We start from the raw sequence: 21100 nt of genomic DNA, 5'->3' as shown, positions 1-21100 counted from the left end.
AATACTTAGTTTTCTAGATATGGCCTTGTTGACCAAGTAATTGGCGTAAATCTTTAAACTGACAGTAAAAAAGGGCCATTGAAGCTTGGATATGCCTGTTTTTAGAAAACTAAATATGTAGAATTTATTACAGTTTTTTTACAATGGCTATGACACTTTTTTCAATACATTTAACAAGTTTGCTAAACTCTTAACGCAGCAACAAACCTAAAATACACAATTGGCAAAACAGTTAATTTCATGCTCAAAATCACACATTATAAACTAAACCTCTAAACTACTTTTCAAAATACATTAATAAACGAACACGCTACACCATGTCTAACGAAACACTGCAATCATGTTTCAAAATGAAATTATTGTTCAAAACACAAACACATGTTCTCTTCCAACATAAACATTCAGTCAATCAGAACACACTGACAATAAAAACACTATCATCAGCTGACATTACAGAAACTCCATTAGTTTATGTGTCAGCTCTGCCCTTATATTTGAAGTCTCGTTACAGTTTTGTTTCGTTGGGTTAAGTAAATGCATGCATTTTCTTTCGTTTAAGGCAAAAAATCTATACAAAACGAAGAAAAAAAATTGCTTTATAAAATTTACAGTTTATGTAAAAAAAATACAGACACAGAATTTCTGCAGTACAGACTTTTTTTGCAGAAGGACATCACTGCAAACAGAAAAAGCACCACAATTATAATAAAATAACAAAGTAATCTTCTATACTGCCCGGTCTTTTGCCACATGTTCTCATCCACATTATACTTGATATATTCTGTGGCCCGGCACGGTAACTGTGGCCCTTTGGCCTATTATGTTTTTCCTATGGCGACATCCCCAGCCTTGTCAACATTGAAAATTTCATGTGGTACTTGATTGGCCTCTAACTTCATGACTCTCTGAAAGTAATTAGACACAGTGTATGCAAATGCTGTATATGTACTGTATGTACTAATGAACTCCAGGTTTATACTCCAGGTATTGGTGACAGAGTTCTTTGATGTTCCTTTCAAAAACCTCAAAAGTCCTCTATTAGAACATATGATCATGTGATTGGAAAAACCAAAACAAGACATGAGTGTGCTTTCTAGATGGGAATCAGCTGTCATATATATATATATATATATATATATATATATATATATATATATATATATATATATATATATATATATATATATATATATATATATATATATTTATGTATTTATTTATTTATTTATTTATATAACCGCAATATGCTGTTTCTCATTGGCAATTGAATAAAATACAGGGAATAAACTTGTGTTTCAATTCACAATTAGAACAGCTGTTCCTTTTGACTTTATCCTATATAATTTCTGTTTAGAGCATAATGTTATCTGTTCTGACATACTGTGTTAAAGCATTTGTAAATTTGACTGTAAAATTACATTGTTTTGTTCTTGGTTGTGCTTGTGTGTAAAAGAAGTTAAAGCATTTTAAATTTGTGTTAACTGGATGCATTTTGTGTCAAAACAACAAGAAATGTGTTAATTGTATAGCCCACGAAGACGGATGTTGTGCTAACCGTGTTAAGAGTTTAGGAAACTTGTTAAATGTATTGATAAAAGTGTCATAGCAATTGTAAAAAACGGTAAGTTATAGCTATATTGCATGTCCGTTTATGTTAAATAAGTTTTCTAATTTAAAAAATGCCTAAATAAATAAAAAATGCAGCATTGTATGTAACCGCAGGAATACAGCAGGAAATGTAAACCGTTCTACAAAATCAAGTAATGATTAACCAACAGAGTGAAAGTGAAAGTACACCGATGCAACAGTCTATAGCAATTTACAGTAAATGATGGCAACTCAAGATTCTTTGTTTTTTCTGTCCATCTTTGATTGATAATATACTTCAAAACAAATAAAAATGTAGTTACAAATATATCAATAAATTGTCTATAAGGAAAATTGTCTAAAATATTAAATTATGAATGTATGGGGGAAATCAAATTAAGGTAGCCTATATGGAAATGTGAAAACGTACTCATAGAAACATCCAACCTCAAAAAAAAAAAAAAAAAAAAAACTTTTTTACTTGTTCAAACTACTTAATTAAAATAAGCTGAAACAACGCAATTCTTAAGATTTCATAGGAACAACTTAATGTCTTAATGTTCAATCCACATAAATTTGTTAAAAGTGTTAAGTTAATCGATTTGTGTTGGGACAGTATGCATAAATTGTGTGGAACCCAGCATTTTTACAGTGCACATTTGTGTGTGTGTGTGTGTGTATATATATATATATATATATATAAAATTTTATTTTTTTCTTTGAATGCATTAATCATATGCAGCATTAAGGAATATTGATTTCCCGGAAAGAAGGCAATTCCACAAAGCAACTTTCCAGAGATCCGCCCCTAGTCCCTCCTCATATCATTATCCTATGAGATGAAATAGTATAAACTACAACACGTGCATTTAAACAGCAACAAAACTCCCCACTTTGACAGAATTTGATGAAGGGTAGCTACTGAACATACCAATAGCTAGTGAAGAAAACAGGATGACAGAAAAAAAGAAAGGTAAGATTTTGAAATAAGACAATGGTAACTTGTAAACAACAATACAGAAATAAGACAATGAGATAGGGTTTAAACAGTAATTTAGAATTAAGTTTTATGCTTCATTAACAAATCAATTTACAGCAGATCACATATTTTAATTGTCAATAAATAATTCGATTATTGTTAATATTATTTGTTATTAAGAGTTTCGCGCAGTACTGGAAAGTGATTGTTGTGTGTTGCGTCAAGAAATCTTTTCAAACTGGTAGGCTATATTGGTGCGTAGCGGCGGCATCTAGTGGCCTGATGCCGGTAGAGAATTGAAACTTTGCTTTCCCCTTAACAGTAATCTCTGAATGACAACTAAACTAAATTCTTGGTTCTGTCCAAATTTACTTTTGACGCGCTTGGAACGATGCAGTCTTGTATTATTGAACCAGGCTGACCTATCTGTACCGGTTAGCTTAAAATAATGATTAATGGATCCGACCAACTGGCAATTCAGTATAAGCCTACATATATTGGGAAAATATGTTGATGCCAGATTTTTTTTCTTTTCCAGAGAAAGTGAAGTGCGTGTGTCACACGTCGTGGAGCCTGAAAGCGATTTCTTTCCACTCAGCTGTGAAGGGTCGTCTAATAACGTTGAGTGAAGATGGTCGTCAGGTGACTAGGGATGTTTCGTCATTCTGCCACGGACTGACATTTAGCGGGCGACAGGTTAAAATAGAGGAAAAGGTGTGCCTGCGAGTCGAGCAAAGTGTTGGACGTTGGCACGGAGCACTGAGGGTCGGATTTGCTCATGTTGCACCCGATCAAACAACGTTACCACCTTTTGCCATTCCAGACTTGACAAACTCACCACTTTACGCGGCAGTTGTAGTTCCCGTGAACACTTGTCGACCTGGCTCAGATATTCAGTTTTGGTTGAAGAAGAATGGCTGTCTGCGCGTACAAAGTTCTGATGGTAGAACACAATCAGTGCCAACCGCCCTGAATGTCAAGTGGCCCATTTGGGCAATTATTGACGTCTATGGACAGACCACAATGGTGACGATGCTTGGTGAGGCTTTTTTGAATTTTCAATAAAAAAATAAAATAAAATAAAAAAACAAAATAAAATAAAATAAATAAACAAATATTATTAAAAGAAATAAACTTTATATATTTAAATAATACTTTTTTGCTGGTTTGTTTTAATATTGATTGGCTTAATATACAACACAGGAACATAAATGTTTAGTGCTTTTCCCTTTGCCTAACAGTGCATGTGGCATGTCTGTGTTATAGGTTCCAAAAAGAAATGTTTTATTTTCACCAGAAGGTCTTGTCCTGCTCTCACACACATCAAATACACTGAAGATCAAGACATTCAGCAAACAAAGAAACAACTGAGCATGCCGGAGCAGGCAAACCTGAGAAAGGTTCATCTTGTCAACACAGGTAATATGATTATGAAAGAAGATTATGTCCAAGGCAGCCATTGTATGTAGTTTTACCACTTGTTATCTTTCTTTTTCTTCCTCAGAACATGAAGGCCAAAACTGTGAGGAATGTGTAGTGTGTTACGGTGATGCAGAAAACACTCGTTTGAGCTGTGGTCATAAATGTGTTTGCACTCCGTGCGCCATGAAGGTTTATATGACATTTGGTACGTGCCCTCTTTGTCGTAAGCGATTGGATTTTGTCCAACCATATGGCAACTAGTTTACTGTCAAACTAGTGACTTTTTGTTGTATATATTTTGCACAGTGAATTACAGAATTGTTTTCTAATGTACAGATCTAACAGTGTGCAGAATTTGTGTACTGTATTTGCACTCTAAAGTATCTCTCCTTTGTAAGTCGCCTTGGATATATCCAATATATTACAGTTTGATTGTATATTTATACATAGGCTATTCATGTTTTAATATAACATGTAGGCCTATCTGTGATGTAAAATTGTATAAAGTATTGTAAAAAAAAAGTGTATTTAGGTATGTATATACTGAAAATATGTAGACTATATATTTATGTAATCTGAACAATGATTGTTTTTCTTCCAAAAAGAATAATAATAAAAAAAAAATATATATATATATATATATATATATATATATATATATATATATATATATATATATATATATATATATATATATATATATATATATAAGTATATATAATTTAAAGGATTTTGTTGATCAATTTGCCAAAAAGTGAAGTGAAGTGGTTGCACTCTTGAACATATTTCACTAGGTGTCAGTATTGCATAGGTAAACATAAACTCCAAAGAACAGTAAGTACCCTGGCAAAGTGCGTTTGATTAGTTAACGTTTACGCTAATTTTAATTCTTTTAAGATGTTCATTTAAAACGCCTAAAAAGTAGTTGCATTTACAGTAAATCATCTTTGATAAAAGCACCTTTTATCTAAAGTACGAAAATAAAATGTTCATATTGATATTTGTATATGGATATTTTTAATGTTTATATTGATGTTTATATTAAACTTTTTTTGCATTTTTGTCTATGCCCAAAAGTGAGACCAAAATTAAAGGGATTAAAACCATTTTAATGAATCATATATGATTTCATAAATCATATGTTTATTGTATGTTGAATGAGAAGTGTTGCCTTTAAAAGAGTATTGTTAGTAGCTGTGAGAAAAGCTACATTTAATCCTGTTGGATCATTATGAATGTCAAATGTATGAACATTCTTATTCTATAATTAGTGGACTAATGTGACAAGTAAACCTCTGGGTTTGTGGAAGTTATTGTAGTAGGACATAATGATAATTAAAAGAAATAGTTCACCCAAAAATGAAAATCAAGTTAATATTTAGTTACTAGTTTCAAACCTTTATGAATTTATTTATTCTCTTAAACACAAAACAATACATTCTGAAGAAAAATGGAAACCATAGCTTTAGTCTTCCAAAGTATTTGTTTCAATGAAAGATTACGATTACAGGTTATCGGATGTCTTTAAAAAATCTTCTTTTTCATTCAACAGAAGAAATAAAGTCATAAAGGTTTGGATTCATTTTATAGAGAGTAAATAGTGTGTAAATTTCCATTTTTGGCTAAACTATCCCTTTAAGGTTTAGGAGAACACTGACTGTATGAAAAAAATGAAGGAAGTCCTGAAGTTGCAAGTCATGTTTGGCTGTATGACAGATCAGAGCAGACACGATGAAATGAGATATCTGTCAGAGACCAGAAAGTGTGGGAAGAGAATTGTGTGTGTGTGTGTTTTACCTCAGCCTGCATGGAACTTTCTATTATTTCCAGCTGTGCATGTGCTGCATGTGAGTGAGTGTGTGTGTGTGTGTGTGTGTGTGTGTGTGTGTGTGTGTGTGTGTGAGTATGGGATGGAAACTATTACAGTGCTTGGACTTGTTAGGCACAGAGCGTTTCATGTACATTCTGGGCTTGCCCAAGACAGTTTATTAGAAACAGACAGTATAGAACAGAATATTACACACACACATTCATGTTTTATGGGGACTTTTCATAGACAATATTTTTATACTTTAGAGATATACAGATATTATGTCCCCTTATCCCAATCCTACCCATAATTCCAACCCTAACAGAAAAATAAAAAATCTGTTGTTTTATATTTCAAATTACTTAATTCTGTTGGATTTAAAATTCTGTATACCACAAATAAATCTCCACAAGGTCAGAAATTACAAGTATTTTTATGCTTGTGGTGATATTTGGTCTCTACAATGTGATGAATACCAGGACTACACAGAGAGGGGGAGAGAGCGGGAGAGAGAGAGACAGACACGCGCGCACACACACACACACACACACACACACACACACACACACACACACACACACACACACACACACACACACACACACACACACACACACACACACACACACACACACACACACACACACACACACAAAGGCTGAGTCACAGAATCACAGCGAATTGCAAACACGCTCCCAACAAAACAGAACTTTTGCTCTCTCTGCTTCATTTTGTTATACTCAATCCAGAGAAACATCTCCTCACGGTAAATACCAGTTTCTTATTTCTCTTCAAACTAAATGACTCTCTTTCTTTCAAAAGCATCATGTCTTTACCGCTGTGTTATTATTATATTTAATTTTTTAAACTTAATTTTAAAATGCTTTTCAACATAGAACATCACTATTACTTTCTTTCTTTGACATTTGTGGAGCTGCATAGTAGTGCTCAGGCAAGAGGATTTACTTGCAAACACTCAGTCAGTAAAATTAACACTCACCAGCAGTCACTTACTTCGAGTGCTGTGGCTAGTTCAGATTGAATTTGCCAGATATTTTATAAATGACATGTAACCCGTAACCTGCTTTCTAAAACATTGCAACATCTGAGCCTGATCTACTAGATTCCTTTCAAACTGTTTTGTATGCGGCAGGCTGAGAACTGTCATTTTTATTTATACAGCAGATATAATTGACAAACAGACTTCATCTATTAGTGGAGCTAAATGAATATAATCGTGTACTGTTTATGTGCTCTTTTGTTTTAGGGAAAATAACAATAATTATTTAATATTCACATTTTTTTTAAAATTGCAGTTTTACAATTACAAATCAGAATAAGTTGGGACAGTATGTAAAATGCAAATAAGGAAAGTTGTGATAAAGAAAGTATAAAGTTGTGATTTCCTAAATTACTTTATATTTCATTGCAGTAGGAACACAAAATATTTCCTTTTTTCTGGTCAACTTTATGTCATTTGTAAGTATACATCCTCTCCTGTCATTCAGACTTGCAATACATCCAAAAAAAAAGTTGGAACAGAAGCAAATTAAAGGTAGTAATCAGGTAAATTGGTTTAATAATGATGTGATTTGAAACAGGTGATGTCAACAGGTGATTGTAATTATGATTTGGTACAAAAGCCGCATGGCCAGAAGGTTGCCAGTTTGCCAACAAATATGTGACAAAATTATTGAAATGTTTAAATACAATATTCCTTAAAGAAAGATGGGAAGAAATCTGGATATTTCACCTTTAACAGTGCATAACATAATTAAAAGTTTCAAAGAATCTGGAGGAATTTCATTGCACAAAAGACAAGGGTGCAAGCCTAAGCTGAACTACTGTGATCCCTGATGAATTAGGCAGCACTGCATCAAGAATTGTCATTCATCTGTACCTGATATCACCACATGGGTTCAGGACCACTTTGGCAAACCTTTGTGAAGCACCATAATACATCCACAAAAGCCAATTTAAACTGTACTGTGCCAAAAGGAAACCCTATGTTAACAGTGTTCAGAAGCACCATTGACTTCTCTGGCCTCAGAGGCTTCCGGAAAAGACCATCACACATTGCAAATGTGCACTGTGGTTAGATAAATTATTTCAAGTATTTTTAAGGAGAAATGAACCCCTGGTGGTGAGGAAAAAAAAAAAAAAACAGTCTCTAGGAACAAGTCCAAAAGCAAGAGTCTGTAATGGTATGGGGTTGTGTCAGTGCTCTTGGCAAACTTCCACTTCTGTTATAGTATTATTAATGCTGAAAAGTATATTCCACTTGTCCTGCTTGGGCGCAATATATAGCCTATATGCATGCCTAATATCTGATGACCAGAAAGTGATTCATTTTTTATAAATTGGTAAAATTTTAGTATTTGTGATGCAGCAAGTCTAAAGACTGATGTGTACACTATGATTTTTTATAAAAAAATTCACTTTAAAGTGTGATAGGACAAAAAAGTAGCCATAAACAAACATTTTCTCAGTTCAAATGAGTGGTGGCTTGGACCCGGAAACAGTATTCCATACATCTCAACTTAACAAACTGAGAGAGATTTTGCGATACATAATGCTGCATTCTTTTCCATGCATATTTAAACAAGACAATGCAAAACCTAAATCTCCACACATTACAAAGTCCTGGCTGCGGAGGAAAAGGATACATATTTGACTGGCCTGACCTGTCCCTGGTAGAGAACTTATGGCGCATTTTAAAGTGCAAAATGTGACAATGAAGATACCGTACTGTTGCCCACCTTAAGACTTATATGCAGGAAGAATGGGACATAATTACACCTGACACACTTCATTACTTGGTGTCTTCAGTTCCTAAATAGTTTTAAGTAGTAAGTAATATTTTAAATAAGTGTTGTGAAATGGCAACATTAAAAGTAGCAAATGCTTTACTGTTCCAACTTTTAAAAAATGTTTTGCAAAAAACTTAATTGGAACACATGTTTATTTTAAAAAATAAAACATTAAAAATCACAAACAACGGGACTTCCGGTATAGCAATGAAGGAGTAAGGTGCGTGGAAGAAGGGCTCCCAATCTACTTTATTAAATTAAACCTGCTAAATGCTAAATATTTCCGGTTACTGTTAATTGATTTGTTTAGAACATTATCGCCCAAAATATGAGTAATTCTAAGCCGAAGCAAGCTCATCCTTCAGCTCCACCGACAACGAGATCTACCACGAGCATCGCTAGCAAGTTAGCAACCATGGCCGCCTCCAGTGCTGAAAAACAGGTCACGTCAGAAACTTTTGAATCCGTATCCATAGACCTGTTGATTTCTGAATTAACTAAACAGCGTGTTAGTATCAGGGAAGATTTCTCTGCATTGATTCAGGAATCTATCGGGCCTTTACAAAGCTCCGTGAATGCGTTAAGAGAATCGGTTGAAGGATTTCAGAGCCGCCTGACTGCGACGGAGTGCCTAGCTGGGGAGAATTTTGAGAGGCTGACAGCAGCTGAAAATGCTATTAAAACTTTACAAACTCAGAACACATCTCTGCTTGATCGCATTGAGGATTTGGAAAACAGATCTCGAAGAGCTAACTTGAGGATCGTGAACATTCCGGAAGGTAGCGAAAACGGCAAAGACCCCGTTACTTTCGTTTCTGAGATGTTACTTGAGATGACGGGCACGGAGGTCTTCGACAACCCACCAACACTTGACAGAGCGCACCGTTCACCCGGCCAAAAACCAGCGGACGGCCGTAAACCACGTCCATTTTTGGTGTGTTTTCATCGATTTCAGGAAAAGGAGCGGTTGCTGCGCTGGGCAAAACGACACGAAATGAAATACAAGGGGAACATCATCAGAATCTACCAAGATCTCAGCGCTACCCTGTCAAAGAAACGCTCCTCTTACAACGGCATCAAGCAATCACTCTACCAGAAGGGCATACGTTTTCAATTGCTTTACCCGGCTCGACTGAGGGTGACTTTTAATGAAGAAACCTTAATATTCAATACACCGGATGAGGCGAAACAGTTCTACGACCAACGTATAAATGTTTAGAACACTTTTTTTTTCCCTTGTTTTCTTTTTCACTCAATCACAGCTTACTGAGTTGACTCTTTTGAAACTTTTTTTTTTTTTTTGCTTTTGCTTTTGCTCTAAACTAAACAGAAACTGATGCACTGATAACAGTGACTGCGTTGAGGAAAAAAAACATTATCCTTTATATTGGCGTTTTGACATTTTAGAATGTTTAATTATGTTGGGTTGCCCTCTAGAGGTTGAAACGGATATAAGTTAGATGGGAGATTACTGGGGGTTGGTTAATGGGGGCCTGCAATTTGTCTCCGTTCTTGAGGCAAATATAGGTAAAGTTCAGTGGGGTTGGGAGAATCACTGCCAAATATGTTTGTTTTTTCTCTTTTCTCCTTTTCCTTTTTTTTTTTCTTTTTTTTTCTCCTTTTACCTGCTTGTCATGTACTGGAGAGAGGGTCTTACTCTTTACAAAACAAAGGTTGATCAATGAGTGATACAAATAGGACTGGAGGGTCTTCTATCCGGTTTATTAGCTGGAACGTTAAAGGTTTGAACGGACCAAACAAAAGAGCTCGTATATTTGCTCATCTTAAAAAACTGAATACTGAAATAGCATTTCTGCAAGAAACGCATTTACAGCTAACAGACCATACGAGACTTAGAAAACCCTGGATTGGTCAGATCTTTCATTCCCAGTTCAACAGTAAAGCAAGAGGAACAGCGATTCTAATTCATAAGAAGGTGCAATTTCATGCTTCTAAATTTGTTTCAGACCCCCAAGGACGTTTTGTTATTGTGACGGGTCTTCTGTTTCATACCCCTGTTGCACTAGTATGTGTTTATGCCCCTAATTGGGATGATGTTAACTTTGTTCACAAAATAATTTCTTCTTTACCCGATTTAAACTCGTATCGTTTGATTTTTGGTGGAGATTTGAACTGTGTTATTAATCCAACACTAGATCGTTCAAATCCAAAAACAACATCCCAGACAAAAATGTCTTGCGCTCTATCATCCTTTATGACTCAAACAGGTTGTGTGGACCCATGGAGATTTTTATTTCCTCAAAAGAAAGAATTTTCTTATTTTTCCCCTGTTCACTCTTCATACTCAAGAATCGACTATTTTTTCTTAGATAAGACATTACTTCCCCATGTGGAAAAGACTCAGTATTCTTCGATTGTAATATCAGATCATGCACCACTGCTTCTTGATTTACGATTTACTCATCACTGTACCCAACGTCCTAATTGGAGATTAAATTCTAACCTATTAGCAGATAAAAATTTTTACAAACATATATCAATGGCCATAGATAACTTTTTACTTACAAATGATTCAGAAGAGACATCACCAATAGTCCTGTGGGAGACACTTAAAGTAGTCATCAGAGGTGAAATTATATCTTACTCTATATCTGTTAATAAATTAAAACATGCTAAACTACAACAACTAATAGAATCAATAGAAAAATTAGATCAACAACTTTCTATATCACCCACTGAAGAACTACTTAAAAAGAGAGTGGAACTCAAAGCAGAATTTGATCAGTTGTCAATCGAAAAAACCCAACAAAACTTGCTTTGGACTAAAGGGAATTTTTATGAACACGGGGAAAAAGCAAGCCGTCCATAGAGAGTCCATATTACCCGCAGTTTTTCAGGTTTATATGCAAAAAATTTCTTACCACTATTAAGTAAAATTAAATTGGATCTTCAGAGATGGGACGCACTACAATTATCCTTAGCAGGCAGAGTGAACTGTAAAAAAATGAATATCCTACCTCGATTCTTATACTTATTTCAATCCCTTCCAGTTTTTCTCCCAAAAGCTTTTTTCCATAAAATAAATACACCTATCTTATCATTCTTATGGAATGGGAAGAATCCCAGAACCAGTAAGGAGCTTCTTGAAAGACATAGATCCCAGGGAGGTTTAGCACTTCCTAATTTTATTAGTTACTACTGGGCCGCCAACCTCCAAAAAATTGTTAGTTGGTATAATACCCCAGAGGTTGATTGGTGTAAAGCTGAAGCAAATACTTGTATTTCTACATCACTTTCTTCATTAATAACAATGAAGTTACCATTTTCTCCGTCTAATTATTCCTCAAGCCCCGTTGTATGCTCTACACTCAAGATATGGTCCCAGTTTAGACAGAAGCATAAACTGACCGATTTTTCTATGCTAAACCCTTTATGTAATAACCACTTGTTTCCTCCCGGTAAGCTAGATTTCACATATGTTCAATGGCAGAAGGCAGGCCTGGCTAGATGTTGTGACTTCTATATAGACAACACCTTCGCTAATTTTAGTGACCTCTCCAAAAAATTTCAATTGGCACATTCCAATCTATTTCGTTATTTCCAGGTCCGACACTTTGTCCAAGCTCAGAGCTCAACTTTTCCTGATTTACCACCAGCCTCAATGCTGGATAAAATTCTACAATCTCCTACTGCTCTTAAAGGTCAAATTGCAGCATTATACATGATTATCATGTCTCCAAATGATGCTTTAATTGACCGAATTAGAGGAAAGTGGGCAAACGACATTGGAACTGAAATCCCTGATAATATATGGGAAGAGGCTCTGAGTAGAGTAAATGGATCCACTTCCTGCGCACGCCTCAATCTCATACAATTTAAAATTATTCATCGAGCCTACTACACAAAATGTAGACTCTCAAAAATATATCCTTCTATTGATGAGGTGTGTGATCGTTGTAGAAGTGAAAAGGCAGACTTTTTTCATATGTTCTGGGCTTGTCAAAAGTTGAGTGACTATTGGACACAAATATTTAAAACATTAAATGACGCCTTTAATTTAGAAATAAAACCTAGTGTTGAGTTAGCTATCTTCGGGGTACCAGAACACAATATATTGTTGACAAACAAGGAAAAAAATGTATTCGCCTTCGCTACTTTGTTAGCAAGGAGAAGAATACTACTTGAGTGGAAATCAGCAGCTTCACCTAAAGCTTCAATGTGGATGTGTGATCTGATTTTATATTTGAAATTAGAGAAAATTAAGTATTTAATGAAGGGATCAGTCCAAAAATTTTATGAGACATGGCAACCTATGATTACATGTTTTGGGAAAAGGAAGACTCTCTCCTTTAACTGATTTATATAAATAAATCTGTGCAAACAGGTTTAACTGTGATCACCAATATGGTTTAGTTTGAAATGTATGTAAAGGACCACTATAAATGTAACAGAATATTGATTTGTATTAACATGTACTGTAGGTAATTATTTATTTGAAATTTTTTTTTTTAAGTTTATTTATTTATTTTTATTAATTTACTATTATTATTATTATATATATAATTTTTTAATTTTTATTTATTTAATTATTTACTATTATTAACAATATTTTCAATTTTGCTATACTTTTATTTATTCCTGTTATAATTGTATTTTAATTTTATTTGTTTGCTAATTTATTTCGGCGGCAGTGTTCGAAAATGGGGGGAAAGTTACAACTTTAAATGTACAAAATGTTTTGTTAAAGCTTGAGAAAATCATCACAAATAAATGTTTAAAAAAAAAAAAATCACAAACAACACATAAAAAATGTTTGTTGCATACAAGTCAAAGTAAATTCAGAAATCACTACTTTTTTATTTGTGTTTTCCATACTGTCCCAACTTGTTTTTTTACCAGTATTGAAAACTGAAAAAGTATTGTTTGTTTTATTTAGGCTAGAATAAAAGCAATTTTAATTTTTTAAACACCATTTTAGGGACAATTATTAGCCCCTTTAAGCTATATATTTTTTTGATTGTCTACAGAACAAACCATCGCTATACAATATCTTGCCTAATTACCCTAACCCACCTAGTTAACCTAATTAACTCAGTTAAGCCTTTAAAAGTCACTTTAAGCTGTATAGAAGTTTCTTGAAAAATATATAGTAAATTATTATTTACTGTCATCATGGCAAAGATAAAATAAATCAGTTATTAGAAATGAGTTATTAAAACTTAAATTAAAAATGATAGACTGGACAGTAATAAATATGGAAGAGAGAAGCTTCCCAAAAGCTTCCTATCTGCGCTGAAAACCAAATCCTGTTTAATATTTAATTTCGCTTCCTTAAATGATTTCTATGGTCATTGTGGTTTGTTTACTTTTCTTTGTTGCTATTGTTTCATTGACAAGTATTTGTTTCACTGTACTCCTATTTGAGCTCAGGTCTGCTCAAGTTCTTGGTCTTATATTTTATACATTTTAGCAGTTTAGTTGTCACACATGTTGCATCTCTGTAAAATCAGTTTTCATTGAGTGCTAGATATACAGCAGTGTGGTCTGGGCCTTGTCGAGAGTAAATATTTACATTTGTGGTGAACCTAATTTCCTCTTACACAACACTAAGTCATGCCAGTCACAGTATCCCCTAAGCCTGTGGTTAAGTTTGTAAGTATTGGTGCAACATGCTTGCTCTATAATTAGTTAATTTCAGACTGTATTTTCATTATAGTGTAGAGATTGATGTACAGAGATGGACTATGAACTGCATTTTTTTTTAGCTGTAATGTTCTCTAAAGTCCACTTACAAGTAAGGTTTCCAACATCATAAATTCAAGCAACAGGCAGTTTTATGGTTGAGTCTCTTTGCCATACTGTCATTTCATTAACAGTAAGAACCACATCATCTTTTATGCTCAATGTCTCTGAAAAAGCTTAGAGACGGTTGAAAAATCTACAGTCAAATGAAATGAAGAAATGAATAATGTCCAACTGGAACATTGGTAAAAACTTTCCTTAATACTATGTCTATACTGAACAGTATAACATCAAATGTACATGTTTTTCTCCATAAGTAATTGTGCAGTTACTTTTTTATTGTATTTATATTATTTTATTTCCTCTCTTTAAAATTGTCTCTACCAGTACACAATAATGTATAATTTAACAAGACTTAGATTAATATAGATTTAGTTCATGTTTAGCTTACACTCAAAAAATGTGCTGCTAGGACTGTTTTATGTGCAATCAACTTAAAATGGCAAAAATCATTAAGTTAACTTAATCGATTTGAGTTGGGACAACATGAAGGAATCATTTGGAACATTTTTACAGTGTACACAAATCTTCATGTTGTCCCAACACAAATTGATTAAGTTAACTTTGTCGTTTTTACAAATGTAAGTAGATTGAAAATAAAACCATTAAGTTATCCCCCCAAAAAAACTTAGAAATTGTGTTGTTTCAACTTATTTTAAACAGGTAGTTTGAACAAGTAGCAAAAGTCACTTTGATAATACATTTAAAATATGTAAAATAAATATTTTATTAAGAAATTATAAATAAATTATAAAATTACCATTATTTGTAATGTATGATATATGTTTGTTGAACTTTGATTTGAATCTTTCTTTGTAAAAGCCATAACATGTATCATACTGATTTAAAAGTTACGGATTTGTTAGTTATATTTAACTTAGTTTGCAAGTTTACAATGAAATAAACATTATCATCTATAGTTCATAATGAAATATGCTTTATTTTTGGCAAAAGAAGTCCACATTATTTAGTGTGCCACAGCTGAATTATATATATATATATATAAGCTAGCAAAAATAACTTAAGAGAAAAGATATAATGTCACTTTAAGCTGTATTGAAGTGACTTGAAAAAATCTAGTAAAATATTATAAATGTCATCATGGCAAATATAAAATAAATCAGTTTTTAGAAATTAGTTATTAACTATTATGTTTAGAAATGTGTTGGAAAAAATCTCTCTGTTAAACAGAAATTGGGGGAAAATAAAGAGGGGGGCTAATAATTCTGACTTCTCATACAACTGTATGTCATGTGTTATAATATTGCACATAGCCCCAGTTCCCTAGTTTCCCCAGATTAAGTGTGCACTTTTGTCATGGCTTTCTGTTTAAACTGTCAGTTGTGCATGTATTTTCTTCTTTTCTCTCTAAATAATAGACTGCTTGCTGTTTGACAAAAAGTCCTCACCGTGCATGCTGGCACACACACAAACACACACTGTAAGACTATACCATTTAAGACTGGTTTGCCCTTCTGAGCCAAACCACTGAAATATTAAGAATAAGCTGACTCCCCAATATCCAGTGGAAAATAGACACTGAAAAATGGGGCCCATGCATACAATAGTCCAGATTATAAAGTAATTCACTGTTTAACCCACCTTATGTTAATTTAGTATACACTGTTTGCCCTTCAGATGAAAAATGGCCCATCTTCATTAGTCCTCTGAAATAAAGCAGCAAGATCTGATTGCAATCCTCAAATCTAATTTTCATAAAGAAACAACTTCACCTTCATCACAAAATCTGTATGTCTAGGTTTTCGCTCATCAGTGTGAGTATTTCATCAATGTTTAATCAGTGGGTATTATTTTCTTATGCTAAAAGTACTTGCATAAGTGTACATGATTTTTTAGCAAGACAATATTAATAAAAGTTAAAGCAGCAGATTCTTATTGTGTGTGTGTCTGTATGCATAGTTTGTGTGTGTGTGTGTGTGTGTGTGTGTGTGTGTGTGTGTGTGTGTGTGTGTGTGTGTGTGTAAAAATTGATTATAAGGACAACCTTTGAAATGTGTACAATCTTTATGAAAATATAGAGATAGAAAATGTTTTTAAAAAAAAGTCACCAAATTTTTAAAGATATTTTTTTCTGTTTAAATGTTGCATGGTTCAGTTGTCTTCAGTAAAGTTTTATTAGAATTTTGTTTCTATTTTGGATGCTGTGGCTACAGTAGGTGGTTAAAATTCTGCACATGAAGGCATATACATAGCACACATAATACATGCTTTACACCTGCTCAGTCCGCCAATATAGCACCAATTCAGTGTCATAGTTTAATCCTAAATTGCCACAAGAAGTTACTCTTATGTCTCCAGTGTATTTTTTTCTCTTATCAAAAGCCTTTCTTTTTTGTTTCGAATTGATTTTGTACTGTTGGGGACTTTGAAATTATTGAAATTATGTTCCATATTGATTTGGAACTGTAATAGGGTCAAGATCTGCCTGGAACTACTTTTTTGTTTATGCAGCCACGTGTTAAAAGGCACCTATTTTACCCCTTTTTCAAGATTTAAGATAAGTCTTTTGTGTCTCCAAAATGGGTCTGTAAAGTTTCAGCCCAAAACACCCATCAGATTTTTTAATATACCATTCAGAATATTGGAGTTTTCTGCTCTGCTCTGTGGGGTTTTTTTGTTGCCTGTGCACTCAATGATTATTTTCTGTATTTGTTGCTAAGTTAATTTAAGCCTTTCTGCAATGATGAGTCATACACAATGTCTTTATAAAGTTCACACACACACACAGTGAAAAAAAGTTACTGTAACTTTGCACTTTTTGCACGGCAACTGTGACAGGATACACGCTAATGTACAATATACAACGCTGAATAGATATCTGATATATTATTTGTACAAAATAAACCTGATTTAATGTCCACAAATTAGGATTTACTTTAGAAATTTATTGATATGCAGCAGTGGTGATAGAGACGGAAGAATCACTCTAATTCATTACAAACATGCAGTTTTGAAAAGTTTTAAACTTGTAAAACTCATTCTTGATCACTTGATAATGACTTGATAATGATTGATAATTACAGCGAGCAGTAACAGTCCCAGTTGCTTTGAGCACACCCTGTCTTGTTGATATAAAACCCAACAGTCAAATATCAAATGAAATGAGTGTAGTTAACTCAAAACTTACTGAAAGTTAATTCTACTTATTTGAGATATTTGAAAGTTTTGAATTCAGTGTTGAAGGCAATGAGTTAATTACGTACCTCATTACTTCAACTTAAATGGAGTAAGTTAACAGTACTCACACAGATTCGTTGTGCAGAGATCGGTTTCCTCAAACGGTTTGAGTTACCTTAACTTATTAGGTTTTACAGCTCTCAGTTGGTTTGAGTTTTCATCATTTATTGGGTTTTACTTTTCTCAAATTGAACTCAAAAACTCAAATAAATTAAGTTTAAAGTACTCAATAGGATTAGTTTTAGAACTAAAATGGTTTGTTTCAATCTGTTTGTTGAGTTAATTTATTCGGTGTTACAGTGTACGCGTTACTACAGAGACATGTTAATGCGCAGCTGTCAATCAATTAGGTGGGTGGGGAAACCACACTTCTTCTTTCAAACCAAAAGCATGGCAAAGTTGCATAAGCTATCTACTATGTCCCGTGAATCAATTCCAAATAATTAAATCAAATCTTCTATTGCACTCAATCTGTTCCACATACCAATTATGTGCACCTCTGAGTATAATGTGACCACCTGCTGGCACAGGGATCATACCTTGCAACTTTTTGTGAGAGACATTTCAGAGCATATTACTTTGGTGCAGATCCTGAATCATTTCTATTTCAACCGAATACACTGAAAATGAATGTGACTGAACAGACAGGTAATGGAGGAGAAGAGCAGGTTTTAACTGGTGGTGCAAGTATAGGGCTTAGTGCTGGGGATTATTATTGTGCCTACTGTAGCCATGATATGAAAGCAAAGTTCCTTGAATTTTGCTCTGGATTTAGAGTATAGTTCCTAGCCTGGAAAACAGCAACTTTTCATTTTAATTTTTGGTCATAGTGTATGATGTAACTACAAAAGAGTCAAGCTTTAAATAGGGAAACTTATGGAAAATAGGAAACGCTTGTCATTTTTGATTGAGAAGCTAATGGTCTGATTCTATTCAGAGATCTATTTTAAGCTAAACCGAGCTAAAAGTGTTCCTGCCAGACCCAGAGATGGGGTGAATAGATAAAAAATTGGTAAAACCAAAAACTCAAGTCAGGAGCCTCATGTTATTTTGTCTTTGAATTCAGCATACTTGAAACCCATGCTGTGAAATATTACCTTATGGCCACAAAAGACTGACTGGCTATTCAAACTCTCTTCAGTGAAAGCAGCCAAAAGTGAGCCAGGCCTCTGCACATTGTCTGTAGGTTACCACAGTAACCCTTGTCAACCAGGAAGTCCTGTGGAGGTGGAGTGAGTGGGAGAGGGAGAGTGCATGTGTGTGTCAGTATGTGAGAGGGACTTAACAGAGGTTAAGCAGACGGGTGCAAAATCCAGTGGGGAAGGGAGAGAGAGAACTGACTGTTAAAGCAGACCGAGACAGAGAAAAAAAAAGAGAACAGAAAGAGTACAACTTGAAAGGTTAATTTCTACGAAGCAGACCAAACAGCACTTTGAGAATTGTGTGTGTCCTGGGAAATCTGTTTGTGGCAGTACTGTCAGAACACACCCACACAAACTGGTGAGTTCACATGTCTTCCATCTAACAACCATAATCTTGTTACTGTAAGTTTCCTAATGTAAAATACTGTTTGTGCACATAAACCAACTTATTAATTAATTCAGTTTTTTTTTTTTGGTCCAGCTGTGGCAAGGCAGGTTTGTGCTAAATGTTGTGTTAGTCACACATTACTGCTGAAGTTGATTCTTAACTCTCTTTGAAAGGATTAAAGGTCTTTGGTGGGATTTTAATTTCAAAGCAGTGGGAAATAGTATAAATCCAAATCCAAAATCTGTATTCTTCTGGGTGAACGGGGATTTTTCTGTAATGTGGTTTCAAGATTTGATATTTTAGATTTTATTGAGACAGCTTGGTTTGTTGGTTTGCCTGTTATAAATTTGCCTGTTAAGAGTGGTGTAATTGTGTTTATTTTATTAAAATAGTTGTACTATGACCTTGAAATAATTAGGTGTTTTTTAATGAATTAAGATCCACAGGATAGAAAAAAAAACAAACTATGAATTATTTTGCACTTTTATTCTAATTTGTATTATGATGAAATGTTTTAACATAAAAATAATCATTAACCTAAACAAGCATTTAATTATTGATTTGGGATGTGTAATCGTTAAAATTATGTAAACCATAAATATTACAATTATTAAAAATCTTGTATAAATACAGTCTAAATTTGTATGTATAGTGTGTAGGTGGATTTGATTACTCTCTTTGTAAGAGTGTTACATAATAAAGATTTGTCTGAAATACATTATTCTGATTGGTCAGTTGTGACATTGCAAAGTAAGTTATTCCAAAATTACAACCACAGAATAAAACTGACCAGCTTTGTTTTTTGAAAATTTGGGGCCATCTTGTGACTGAATAATGTGCTGGTGTGTATATGCTCCATTCAGCTTCAATTAGCCGTTTTTGCTTCTGTCAGCTTTGTGTTTATTTAAAGATTTAATTAACTATTACAGCTCAGAACAGTGCTTTGTGCTTATTAGTATTTTGGCAAGAAGCCATGTGATAACTGAAATAAAGTATATGCAGCAAAATATTTTGCAGAATAAAGCCCCTTTAGACTTATCCAAACTAGTTCTCTGTAACTCCCTCATGGTCACTTACTGAAGCGACAGTAGGCAGGGCTGCGTCTGATCAGTAACTGGATGGGAGACCACAAGGGAAAACTAGGCTGCTGCTGGAAGTGGTATTAGTGAGACCAGCAGGGGGCTCAACCTATGCTCTGTGTGGGTCCTAACGCTCCAGTATATTGATTTGGACACTATACTGCTCAGTGAGCACCTTTTGGATGAGACGTTAAACTGAGGTCTTGACTCTGTATGTCAGGGGTGTCCAAACTTGGTTCTGGAGTTTAGCTCCAACTTACTGCAACACACCTGCCAGGAAGTTTTTACTATATATAGTAAGAGCCTGATTAGGTGGTTCAGGTAGAGCTAAATTCTCCAGGACACCGGCCCTCAGGGACTGAGTTTAGACACCCCTGCTCTATGTGGTCGTTAAAAATCCCATGATCCCATGAAAAAGAGTAGGGGTTTTACCAAGGCATCCTGGTTAAATTTGCACAATGGTTTCTGTCCATCTTGGCCTCCTAACCATCCCCATAGAACAATTGGCTACATCACTTGTCTCCTCTCCACCAATCAGCTGGTGTGTGATGTGTGGTCTCAAAATGACTGCTGGCGCATCATCCAGGTGGATGCTGCACATTGGTGGTGGATGAGAAGATTTCCCACAAAAAATATGTAAAGCGATTTGATTGTGTAGAAAAGTGCTATATAAATGAAAAATATATATATTGATAGGGACACTTAACTGCTCAGTGAGCGCCTTTCGGATAAGACGTTTAACTGAGGTCTTGACTCTCTATGTCAGGGGTGTCCAAACTTGGTTCTGGAGTTTAGCTCCAACTTACTTCAACATACCTGCCAGGAAGTTTCTACTATATTTAGTAAGACACTAATTAGGTGGTTCAGGTAAAGCTAAATTCTCCAGGACACCAACCCTCAGGGACTGAAGATTTGACCCCAA

The 21100-nt window shown here is 34.3% G+C and overlaps 2 protein-coding genes across 18 annotated transcripts in view; both read left to right on the top strand.

The window, feature by feature from the left end:
• Positions 1-2423: 2423 nt before the first annotated feature.
• On the top strand, positions 2424-4587 carry LOC101885672 (E3 ubiquitin-protein ligase NEURL3). Of its 2 annotated transcripts, XM_073909924.1 has the most exons (4): positions 2424-2560; positions 3105-3605; positions 3833-3985; positions 4071-4587. In XM_073909924.1, exons 1-4 carry the CDS (start codon positions 2542-2544, stop codon positions 4247-4249), a joined length of 852 nt encoding a protein of 283 aa, XP_073766025.1. In that variant the 5' UTR covers positions 2424-2541; the 3' UTR covers positions 4250-4587. The 2 variants fall into 2 exon arrangements, with proteins under 2 accessions (XP_073766025.1, XP_073766024.1); XM_073909923.1 differs by lacking the exon at positions 2424-2560 and having other exon boundaries at positions 2843-3605.
• Positions 4588-6472: 1885 nt separating this feature from the next.
• Positions 6473-21100, top strand: part of sorbs3 (sorbin and SH3 domain containing 3) — an 83791-nt gene continuing 69163 nt past the window's right edge. For 8 of the 16 annotated variants that reach the window (XM_073909416.1, XM_073909412.1, XM_073909407.1 and 5 more), the window contains exon 1: positions 18842-19069. The gene's annotated coding sequence lies outside the window, so the exon portion shown is untranslated. Of the gene's footprint in view, positions 6565-18795; positions 19070-21100 lie in introns of those variants that run through there. The other 8 variants (XM_073909408.1, XM_073909404.1, XM_073909401.1 and 5 more) reach the window with 2 other exon arrangements.

The sequence above is a fragment of the Danio rerio genome, chromosome 8 (genome assembly GCF_049306965.1).
Source record: "Danio rerio strain Tuebingen ecotype United States chromosome 8, GRCz12tu, whole genome shotgun sequence".
Classification (NCBI taxonomy): Eukaryota; Metazoa; Chordata; class Actinopteri; order Cypriniformes; family Danionidae; genus Danio; species Danio rerio.
Note: the sequence above shows the minus strand (reverse complement) of the source record. Positions and strands in the feature narration are given on the sequence as shown.